An 11,849-nucleotide genomic window follows, 5' to 3' on the forward strand; every position below is an offset into this window, starting at 1 on the left:
GGTGCGCACCTGTAATCCCAGCAACTCTGGCAGGCTGAGGCAGGAGAATCGCTTGAACTCAGGAGGCGGAGGTTGCAGTGAGCCGAGATTACGCCACTACACTCCAGCCTGGAGACAAAGTAAGACTCCATCTCAGGAAAAAAAAAATTTTTAAATTAAAAAGTTCTAGTATCTAAAATGAGCAAAATCGCCAGGCGCGGTGGGTCACACTTGTAATCCCAGCACTTTGGGATGCAGAAGTGGGTGGACCATCCGAAGTCAGAGGTTGAGACCAGCCTGCAGTGAGCCGAGATTGCACCACTGCACTCCAGCCTGGGAGACAGAGTGAGACTCCATTTCAAAAAAAGAATTAGCCAAGCGTGGTAGCATGCACCTGTAGTCCTAGCTACCGGGGAGGCTGACGGGGAAGGATTCCTTGAGCCCGAAGGTCAAGGCTGCAGTGAGCCTTGTTTGCACCACCTCACTCCAACCTGGGCAAGACCCCATCTCAAAAAAGAAAAAAAAAAACCACAAAAACAAAAAACAAAACAGAACAGAACAGCATCACTTCCTTATCATTAGTTTGAAGGAAGTGAATTGCCTGTAAAAGTTTCCATTTTCAAAAAAAGTATTAAAATATAGTGTAAAGCCAGGCACGATAGCTCATTCCTGTAATCTCAGCACTTTGGGAGGCTGAAATGGATTGCCCCTGGAGGTCGAGGCTGCAGCTGAGCGATCCTCCCGCCTAAGCCCGGCAAGTAGCGGAGACTACAAGTGCATGCCACCATGCCCAGCTAATTTTTTGTATTTTTGTAGAGACAGGGTTCCACCATGTTGCCCAAACTAGTCTGGAATTCCTGAGCTCAAGTGATCCACCCGCTTCCGCCTCCGCCTCCCAAAATGCTGGGATTACGGGCGTGAGCCACCAGGCCTGGCCCAATTACTTTCTTCAGTCTGAGCATGAGCGCTGGAGGAAAAGCTCTCACTTGCGTATAATTTTTTAGAGACAGAGTCTCCCTCTGTTACACAGGCTGGAGTGCAATGGCGCAATCTCAGCTCACTGTAACATCAACCTCCAGTGCTCGATCGCTTATATAATCTCAGCTCACTGTAATCTCAACCTCCCAGGCTCGATCGCATATATATACACACATATATTTGTTTGTTTAGACGGAGTCTTGGTTTGTTGCCCAGGCTGGAGTGCAGTGGCGCGATCTCCGCTCACTGCAACCTCCGCATCCCGGGTTCAAACAATTATCTGCCTCAGCCTCCCAAGTAGCTGGGATTACAGGCACCTGCCACCACGCCTGACTAATTTTTGTGTTTTTAGTAGAGACGGGGTTTCAGTGAAACCATGCTGGCCAGGCTGGTCTTGAACTCCTGTCCCCGTGATCCACCTGCCTCGACCTCCCAAAGTGCTGGGATTACAGGCGTGGGCCACCTCGCCCAGCCGACTGCTTATATTTTTAAAAAGATGTTTTCTTCATTTCCTAGCCCCTTCTACCCCGCTACAAAGTTTCAAAGACTTAATGCTATTACAAAGGGCCATCAGAGTTCAAGCTCAGGGGTGCAGCTCCCTCATGCTGGGCAGCCTCAGAGGGGGCCGACCCTATCCAGGATGAGCGGCGCCAGGTAGCCGGGGACGCTCCCGGGGATCCCCGGGCCCTGGCTGGGGGAGGCGTTGTGGGGCGCACGTACCCAGGCTCAGATTGAGGCGAGTGGGCGGCCGGGGCTGCAGCTGGCGCTGGCCATTGAGGAGCTTCTGCGCGACAGTGCGATCGGTTGCACCTTCTGCGACAGGTGCTGGCCGGTTGGCGCGCAGCGCCTGCTAGCGCAGAGTCTGGCCCTTGCTGCGCCCGGCCCCGAAGACCGGGCAGTCGTAAAGCTCCTCCTCGCAGCTTATGTGCGGCGGCGGCCGGGCAGAAGCCTAGCGACACAGAACTGCCAGCTCAGCAGCCGGTTACATCCCGCCCGGCCACCCATAGGCAGCGTCCGCTCCTGCGCGCTCCTGGAAGACCCAGCAGCCCCACCGCGAGTTCCGATTGGCTCTGCGTGAGTGGTAGTCCCCTGCGACGTCACAAGGGCGCGCCTTCCGTGACGTCGCAAGGGCGCGCCTTCCGTGACGTCGCAAGGGCGGGTCTTCGCCCACACCATAGAGGTGGGCCTTTGGCGACGTCAGAGGCGCGGGTGTTCGGCTACGTCACTGGGGCGCTATGGTGCCTGGAGCTGGGCAGTTTTCTCGCCAGAGTGGGGACTGGTAAAAGCGACCTCCCCGCAGGTCCTGTGTGTTGCCGGCTGAAGAAGGGTAGCTGAAAAATTCAGACCCAGCACAGTGTTTATGTTGGTCAAAAATAGAAAACTATGTCTGGCGCGGCCGAGGCGGGAGGACCCTTCAGGCCAAGAGCAGCCTAGCAACATGGCGCAACCCCGTCTCTGTAGTCCTACCTCAGCCCCCCAGCTACTTGAACCCAAAGGTTCAAGGCTCCAGTGAGCTATGATCCCACCACAGCATTCCAGCCTGCGAGATTGAGGTAAACCCTGTCTAAAAAAATTAAAAAAACTATCCAGGTGTGCAACAGGGAGGGACTGCTAAATAAAACATGAGGCTGGCTGGGCCCTACTGTAATCCCAGCACTTTGGGAGGCCGAGGTGGGAGGATATATGGCTTGGGCTCAGGAGTTCGAGACCAGCCTGGGCAACATGACGAAACTCCGTCTCTACAAAAGATACAAAAATTAGACGGGCGCGGTGGGCACCTGGCCTAATTTTTGTATTTTTTTCTAGACATGGGGTCGGGGGGGGCCTCGCTATGTTGCCCGGGCCAGTTTCAAACTCCTGAGTTGAAGCGATCTTCTCACCTTGGCCATCAGAGTTGTCGGGATTACAGGCGTGAGGGACAGCGCCCCACCTGGGTTAGGCTACTTAAAAACATAAGAAAGTGCTCCGCCAGGCTCAGTGGCTGACACCTGTAATCCCAACACTTTGGGAGGCCGAGGCGGGTGGATCACCTGAGGTCAGGAGTTGGAGACCAGCCTGGCCATGGTGAAACCCAGTCTCTACAAAAAATACAAAAATTAGCCGGCCGTGGTGGCGCATGCTTGTAGTCCCAGCTACTTGGGAGGCTGATAAAGGAGAATTACTTGAACCCGGGAGGCGGAGGTTGCATTGGGCCAAGATCGCACCACTGCACCCCAGCCTGGGCAACACAGCGAGACTCCAAAGTTTGACACCAGCCTGGGCAATGTAGTGACACCCTGTCTCTACAAAACAAACAAACAAAAACCCAGGCATAACTGTGTCCACCTGTGGCCCTAGCTAGTTAGGAGGCTGAGGCAGGAGGATCACTTGAGGAGCTCAAGGCTGCAGTGAGCTATGATAATCCCACTGCTTCCCATCCTGAGCAATAGAATGAAAGCAGGTCTCTAGATAGCTAGCTAGCTAGATAATTGATACGTAGTTTTGTATCAAATTTTTTCCCTAGATTTGAGCATGTTTTTCTAAAGTAGCATTCAACACATCAGCATTTTACAGTGTTATTATTTGTTAATATGATTATGTTTTTCTGAAATACAGTGTCCTTAACAAAAGCAGTTTTGTCTTTCAAAGCACATAGATAAGGCCCTCAAGTGAATTTGTCTGATGTTGGCGACCTTGGTACCATTTTGTCCACTTGATTGGAAAAGCCAGTCAATAATTTCAGGTCACTGTTGGCCTTAGAAGAAGAGCCCGTTTCTTTAGCTGTGAAAGAAGAATAACATACCCATCTAAAAAGGCAGCTTATTGTATTTGATTGGTCTTTTATTTTCTATGAAACTGTGTTTAACACAGTAATTATTTTCATTTGTGTACTACATTTGTGTTGTGTTTTTGGTTTTAGTTTTGTTTTTGAAATGGAGTCTTTTTTTTAGTGGGTTTTTGTTTTGTTTTGTTTTGTTTTTGAGATGGAGTCTTTCTATTGTCACCCAGGCTAGAGTGCAGTGGCGTGATCTCCGCTCACTGCAACCTCCACCTCCCAGGTTCAAGTGGTTCTCCTGCCTCAGCCTCCTGAGAAGCTGGGATTACAGGTGCCCACCACCATGCCCAGCTAATTTTTAAAATATATTTTTAGTAGAGATGGGGTTACAACATGTTGCCCAGGCTGGTCTCAAACTACTGACGTCAAGTGATCCACCGCCTTGGCTTCCCAAAGTGCTGGGATTATAGGCATGAGCCACCGCGCCTGGCTTGTTTTAAAATAAGGGTTTCTTGGCTAGGCATGGTGGCTCACACCTGTAATCCCAGCACTTTGGGAGGCCAAGGTCAGTGGATCACCTGAGGTCAGGAGTTCGAGACCAGCCTGACCAATATGGAGAAACCCTGTCTCAACTGAAAATACAAAATTAGCCAGGCGTGGTGGTGCATGCCTGTAATCCCAGCTACTCAGGAGGCTGAGGAAGGAGAATTGCTTGAACCCAGGGGGCAGAGATTGCAGTGAGCTGAGATCGCACCATTGCACTCCAGCCTGGGCAACGAGCAAAACTCTGTCTCAAAAAAAAAAGATTTCTTAGAATGATATTTTCAGTATTTTATAGATGATGTGTAAGCAGCAATCTTAATAGGATGTTACCCGACAGTTTGCGAGACTGGCAGCTGATTTGATCCAGATGTCTCCAATTTTTTTTTTTTTTTTTTTTTTGACAGAGCCTTGCTCCGTCCCCCATGCTGGAGTGCAGTGGCACGATCTCGGCTCACTGCAACCTCCACCTCCCGGGTTCAAGCGATTCTCCTGCCTCAGGCTCCCGAGTAGCTGGGATTACAGGCGCGCGCCACCATGCCCAGCTAATTTTTTGTATCTTTGGTAGAGACAGCGTTTCACCATGTTGGCCAGGCTGGTCTCGAACTCCTGACCTTAGGTGATCTGCCTGCCTCGGCTTCCCAAAGTGTTAGGATTATAGGCGTCAGCCACTGTGCCTGGCCCAGATGTCTCTAATTCTAACATGAGATGTATTGCAGGATCATAGCAGAGTGAGTTGCTGATGTATCCAGAAGGAAATGAGCACGGAACTCTCACGACAGCTGTCCTGAGAAGTGTGTGTGTGCTGTGCTTGAATATCTCACTGCTCATTTATACACAGGCTTTCTGGTGACTGAGTTAACAGTATCTATTTCATAAATAATGTAGCCCTCTTTCTTTCTTTCTCTCTCTCTCTTTTTTTTTTTTTTTTTTTTTGAGACAGGGTCTTGCTCTGCTACCCAGGCTGGAGTGCAATGGTGCAGTCTCAGCTCACCGCAACTTCAGCCTCCTGGGTTCAAGCGATTCTCCTGCCTCAGCCTCCCAAGTAGCTGGGATTACAGGCATGCGCCACCACGCCTGGCTAATTTTTTCTTTTTTTTGTTTTTGAGAGGGAGTTTCGCTGTTTTTGCCCAGGCTGGAGTGCAATGGCACAATCTTGGCTCACCACAATCTTTGCCTTTCGGGTTCAAGGGATTCTCCTGCCTCAGCCTCCCGAGTAGCTGGGATTACAGGCATGTTCCACCACATCTGGCTAGTGTTGTAGTTTTAGTAGAGACGGGGTTTCTCTATGTTGGTTAGGCTGGTCTCAAACTCCTGACCTCAGGTGATCTACTCACCTCGGCCTCTCAAAGTGCTGGGATCACAGGCATGAGCCATCACTCCTGGCCTAATTTTTGTATTTTTAGTCGAGAGAGGGTTTCATTCTGTTGGCCAGGCTGGTCTCTAATTCCTGACCTCAAGTTATCTGCCTGCCTCGGCCTCCCAAACTGTTGGAATTACAGGCGTGAACCACCATGCCTGGCCAGCTCTATTTCTTTAAGCCTACATGTTTTGCACTTGTTAAAAGTATTTGAACATACAATTACTCAGCTTCCCTTGTTTACGCGTGAATTTTGTATAATCTTAAATATTTTTTTCCAATCTAAGCTTTATTTTATCCCGTTCCTTCTATATTTGTATAACTTTACGAGGCTATCTTCATTGAAAGTTTTTTCTCAAAAGCCTTAAGATAGAACATAGTTCTTGGCAGCAATTTGAAAGTTATTTGAGGAGAAGGGGAGACTTACAATGATGATTCAAATGAAGGAAACTAAAAAGTAATGAAGCAAGGCAGAGGAAAAAGCAGTACTCACTTGAGCACATCCCAAAAGAATAACATTTCAAATGTAACTAGAAAAAAGTATGCTGAAGTTCGCAATACAGAAATAATTATTAATAAGATAGCTTTAAAGCCCTGCTCAGCTTTTGAATGTTGGGAATTGACCCAGAGGTGGCTGTAACCTAAGATGGTTCCTTCAGTAATGACCATTTTTTCTTTTTCAAGATGATGATTATTCCCCACCTTCTAAGAGACAAAGACCAACGAGCCACCACAGCCACCAGTCCCAGAACCCGCCAATGCTGGGGAACGGAAAATGAGGGAGTTCAACTCTGGTAAGTTCTCAGCGAAATCCATGACCTTTTCCTTTATCTTCTGGACTCTCAATGTGACTGATGAAAGTTACCACATGCTCTGCAGGGGGAAGTGGTTTAGCATGTGTTACTACATCTTAATCACATCTTTGTAAAGCCAGGAGCATTTTACAAGTCACGTTACAGACATTGTTTAAACATAGTCTGTATTTACCAAAGTATAGGACATTGTATCATCTCATATTAATTAGTTAGTTGGCTCAAAATTAGTGCTAATGACTTAGTAATTCAGTGATTTCTGTTAGCTTTAAAACCTTTATTTCAGAACTATTTCACCTCTTGGTTTTCATTTTTGCTGTGTGTCACTGCCTGCCAGCTGCTAATTAACTCCCAGTGAATCATGTGTCCTGTGAAGGGACTGAATATTAGTGGCAATTTATGTTGATGATTTGTATTTTGAATAAATAGTTTGAATACATAGAACATTAAGCTTGTATACATTTTGAAAATAGTATTTTAATATTCTACTGTGTCATAGTTACAATGATTGGATATATATTGAATTTATATGTACTTTAAGTTGTTATATGTTTATTGTCTTTAGCATTCTAACGTGCAGTTGTATATCTGTTAAGTCTTTTTATTTTTCAAGATTAGACTGATTTATTGAGGCATCTGTTTGATGCCACATTAAGTGGCCCAGGCTTTGTGTAGGGGTTGAGGTTAAAGCAGGAAGAAGGGTGGTGAGAGGCGGGGTACCAGGATTAGGTTGGAATACCTGGGGGTGCTCTGAGGCTCCCCAAGTTTCCCTGGTCTTGGCCGGCTGTGCTGCTGGCCTGGGCATCTGATGGGCCTGCAAGGGTGGTCCAGGGGCTAGGGCAGGGACTTTGGAGTCACGCCGTTGGCTTTGAATCCAGACTCCTACACTTGGTAGCTGTGAACTCTCCATGCCTCAGGGACCTGCAGAACTGAGCTCTGTCTGAGCCAGGTTCCATCCAGGCACTGCGCATCCATCCAGAGGGGCACTGCCTCAGGCTGCTCGCTATTCACTGCCTTCTCAAGCAGACCCTTGTCTCCTTCTAGGCCCTCACAATCCAGTGGAGGAGACGAAACTCATCTGCCTCTGTCCCTCTGGGCACGCCTCATGCCAGGTGCATCTGTGGACGGGGGCCATGCTCCTGGGCTTCCAAAGTTGGAGAAAGCTGCCAGGCTCAGGTGGGTACATCACAGCAGCTGCTGCCCTCTGAACACAGTGACAAAAGAACACTGTGGGCCTGGAGCCCTGGTCTGGGGCATTGCGCAAGGCTGTTGCACTTCTCTGATCCCATTTCCCCATCTGGAAAGTGCGCTGATTGTATCTCCCTGTGGGCACTGAGGGCTCAGTGTTAGTTTGAGAGCCAGCATCTGGGGTTTGGGCTGTAATTCCCTGTCAGCCCCATAGCTGCGGGGAACCAGGGACTTTGTTGGGATTACCCTAGGCATCAGTTTAGCTTCCTGCCCCTGGCTTGGGCTCAGCACCTGAAGTAGTCTAGGGGGTAGGTGGTCCTGGTGGGGGCTGGGGCTTTTACCCAGACTGAGGTCACACCCAGAGCCAGAAGTCTTGGTGCCTGCTCTGGGCAAAGGTGCCAGCCTGTGCGACAAGAGCGAAACTCCGTCTCCAAAACAAAAACAAAAAAGCTTGCATCATTTCAAGGGGCTCACACCTCCCTAAGGGCCTGGTAATTGGCTGGCTCTGGCCTGCATCTGGCCCCGAGGGTGTAGGTAACACCCCACCTTACCTGGTTTCTTCCTGCCAGGGCCAATCTTCAGACCTCAGGACTTTGCAGCCTATCCCACCTCCCCTCTGGCCAGCCTTGAGCCCTTGTGGGTCTAGCACTTTTTCCAGGCTGTCTCCTGGTTGTCCTTCTGCCTCGAGGCCTGGCTCATGCTGCTCCCCCTCCCACTCTCCAAGACCCACAAGGACCACTCCACACCCAGCTCAGCTCCATCCCCTCAGATAGTCCTTTCTCTTTCCTCAGGTGGCCAGGTGCATATCTTGGTGTGAGGACCTTCGCTGTATCTGGGAATGCCTACTGGTTACCTTGGTAACAGAGAACAAGGCATTTACCTGATATGAGTGTCTTGGTTCACTGTCTACATGGCTAGGGAGGGAATCAATAATAGGCTTTTCACTTGCTGCAAGGGCCAGTTCTCCTGGCCCCATGGCTCTAGGGATGGAGGACGCTGCAGGAGATGCAGCGCTCACTTCCCAGCTGAGGACTGTGGGTCATCTCAGGGCGATTTCACAGTCCCCACATGCCCCACCCCCTCAGCTCTGCAAATACCAAGCAGTGCAGCCTGCCTAGGGGATGATGGGCTCGAGAGTGCCCAGGTAGTGCCCAGAGTGCCCTTGGCAAGCCCCTCACCTGGCTGCTTCCACAGCTCTGTAGCAAGAGTTCTAACCTTTTCTGACCGTGAAGCCTGCTGAGAATGAGAGCTGTGGACTGTTTTCCCAGAAAGGCATGTACATGCTTTCCACACAAAACCTTTCGTCGTGGCCAAGCACAGTGGCTCATGTAATCCCAGAACTTTGGGAGGCGGAGCCAGTCGGATCACCTGAGGTCAGGAGTTCAAGACCAGCCTGCCCAACATGGCGAAACCCTGTCTCTACTAAAAATACAAAAAATTAGCCAGGCGTGGTGGCAGCCACCTGTAATCCCAGCTACTCCAGAGGCTGAGGCAGGAGAATCACTTGAACCTGGGAGGCGCAGGTTGTAGTGTGGTGAGATCACGCCACTGCACTCCAGCCTGGGCGACAGGAGCGAAACTCTGTCTCAAAGAACAAAACAAAACAAAACCTTGCATCCTTTCAGGGGGCTCACACCTCCCTAAGGGCCCAGTAATTAAACCCTTTGGGCCTGAGGGTGAGAAACTTTGTCTCAGTTCTTCCCCAAGTGATCAGCCCAGGGGTAAGGAAGGAGAAGCCAGAAAGCAGGACCCATGAGAAGGGCCCCCTCCTGGAGTTTGAGGCCTACTCCCTCCTGCCCCTGCCTCTCCTCTGTCCAGGACTCCTCCCTGCTCTGCCCCACTCCTGGGGCCATAACCATGGGGAGCTGTGGTTTTCTACAGGCCCCTGGGCACAAAGTGGGCAGGCTCACCTGGAGGCGATCAGAGTAACATGGCAGGAAGTGAGGGGGAAAGCTGCCCTGGAACTGCGCCTCTCTGCCCCCTGACGTCACTGGCGTGCACTCCTCCCTCCCCTCACTCAGGCAGTGGCATGAGTTCCATGTGAGCGCTGTCCTGCTCCCTCTGCTGCCTCTTTTTTTTCTTGGGGCTGCCATAACACTTTCCCTTCCCCAGCCCTGCCAACCTGGTGGGACATTGGGCTTCCCTCTCACAGGGTCCTGGGGACAGGCCCATCCTTTATCATACCCACAGAGAGACCGTTTTTTTCTTCAGGACCTGGGGAGCAGCCAGGTTCCATGAGTTAAATGCAGATCTGAACCAAGCTGGGATTGGGGTACACACTCTCCTCTACTGAAAAGTAGCCAGGGATTCCAACTAGGTGAGAAGGAGAGTGGGGCAGAGCCAGACCAGACAAGGACTGATCACCTGGAGGAAGCCTGCCATCAAAGGTCTTGGCAAATGCTGGGTGCAGTGGCTCACTCCTGTAATACCAGCACTTTGCGGGGCTGAGACAGGTGGACTACTTGAGGCAAGGAGTTCGAGTCCAGCCTGGGCAACATGGCAAAACCGCATCTCTACTAGAAATACAAAAATTAGCTAGGCATGCTACACTCCTGTAATCCCAGCTACTCAGGAGACTGAGGCAGGAGAATCGCTTGAACTGGGGAGGCAGAGGTTGAAGTGAGCCGAGATTGTGCCCCTGCACTCCAGTCTGGGAGACAGAGTGAAACTGGCCTCAAAAAAAAAAACAGAATATGGCCTTAGCAGAGAGGGGCCAGCCCAGCAGTGCCTTCCCTTGGGTTTCTCCTGGGTAGGCCTCTGCCATGAGGAGGTGCTTCCTTCTGCCTGTCCATGGCCCACAGCAATGGAATGTCTGCTTCTGGGGGTTGGGTGGGAGACTGCTGGCAGAACTGGAAACCTTCAGGTGGGGTTTTTTTGTTTTGTTTTGTTTTCGAGATGGAGCGTCGCTCTGTCACCCAGGCTGGAGTGCAGTGGTGGAATCTCAGTTCACTGCAACCTCCGCCCCACTGGGTTGAAACAATTCTCCTGTCTCAGCCTCCTGAGTAGCTGAGATTACAGGCATGTGCCACCATGCCCGGCTAGTTTTTGTATTTTTTGTATAGATGGCATTTCACCATGTTGGCTGGGCTGGTCTCGAACTCCTGACCTCAAGTGATCCACCCATCTCGGCCTCCCAAAGTGCTGGGATTACAGGCATGAGCCACTGAGCCCAGCCCCTTCAGGGGGGTTTTGAGGCTTCACTACAATACTAGTTTCCTGTGGCTGCTGCAACAAATTACCACACACTTAGTGACTTAAAACAACCAAAATGTATTCCCTTACAGGTCTGAAGGCCAGAATTCTACAGTAAGTCCTACTGAGTCAAGGTGGGAGCAGGGTCGGTGGCTTCCGAGGCTCTGCGGGAGAATCCGTTTCCTGGCCGTAGAGGTGGCCTGCACTCCTCAGCTTGTGCTGCCCGTCTCGAATGACTGGAGTTTCCTGCTTCTGTCACTACACCTCCCACCCTCTCCATCACCTGCTCTGCTCTTACAAGGATCCGAGTGAGTACATCAACCCCAAAAGCCAAAGACCCTTAACTTCATTATATCTGCAAAGCCCCTTTTGCCATATAAGGTCATGTTCACCAGTTCCCGGGATTAGGATATGGGCATCTTGGGGGCATCAGCCTGCTACAGCTAGGCTGCAAAACTGTTACACCCTCCTGGTGTTTCAATGATTGGGAGGAAAAGGGTTGGCATTTTTTGCTTAGGGGTCCCTCTTAAACTTGTATGTGTAAGGTCGGGGGTCCCTCTTAACCTTGTGTTTTTGTTTTTGTTTTTTTTGAGGTGGAGTCTTGCTCTGTCATCCAGGCTGGCAGTGGCGTGATCTTGGCTCACTGCAATGTCTGCCTCCTGGGTTCGGGTGATTCTCCTGCCTCAGCCTCCTGAGTAGCTGGGACTACAGGCGCCCGCCACCATGCCCTGCTGTTTTGTATTTTTGGTAGGGACGGGGTGGGGTTGGGGCTAGGGAGGGGGGTTTTGGCTATGTTGCCCTGAGCTCAAAGCGATCCACCTGCCTCTGCTGCCAAAGTGCTGGGATTACAGGCCTGCACCACTGCACCCGGCTGCTGTAAAGTCTTATTTCACACAGCTGAGACATGTTTTAGGAAGTTTGCTAAAAGACCCCTGGAGACCGCCTCATTGTGACCTCCCTGTTATTGTGTTTAATTTGATTGAACTTTTCTGCCCTCCTGCTTTTCAGCTTCTCTAATAGTCTCCCATTAAACCAATTCTAAGAA

The 11,849-nt window shown here is 50.5% G+C and overlaps 1 protein-coding gene across 1 annotated transcript in view; it reads left to right on the forward strand.

The window, feature by feature from the left end:
* Window positions 1-11,544, forward strand: part of LOC100615916 (uncharacterized) — a 92,918-nt gene extending 81,374 nt beyond the window's left edge. Inside the window, exons 5-8 of the mRNA XM_063815915.1 lie at window positions 6,297-6,406; window positions 7,469-7,600; window positions 10,897-11,112; window positions 11,398-11,544. Coding sequence (XP_063671985.1) covers window positions 6,297-6,406; window positions 7,469-7,600; window positions 10,897-11,112; window positions 11,398-11,437 — 498 coding nt within the window. The 3' untranslated portion in view covers window positions 11,438-11,544. The remainder of the gene's footprint in view (window positions 1-6,296; window positions 6,407-7,468; window positions 7,601-10,896; window positions 11,113-11,397) is intronic.
* The last annotated feature ends 305 nt before the right edge of the window (window positions 11,545-11,849 follow it).

This window comes from Pan troglodytes, chromosome 6 (assembly GCF_028858775.2).
Source record: "Pan troglodytes isolate AG18354 chromosome 6, NHGRI_mPanTro3-v2.0_pri, whole genome shotgun sequence".
Classification (NCBI taxonomy): Eukaryota; Metazoa; Chordata; class Mammalia; order Primates; family Hominidae; genus Pan; species Pan troglodytes.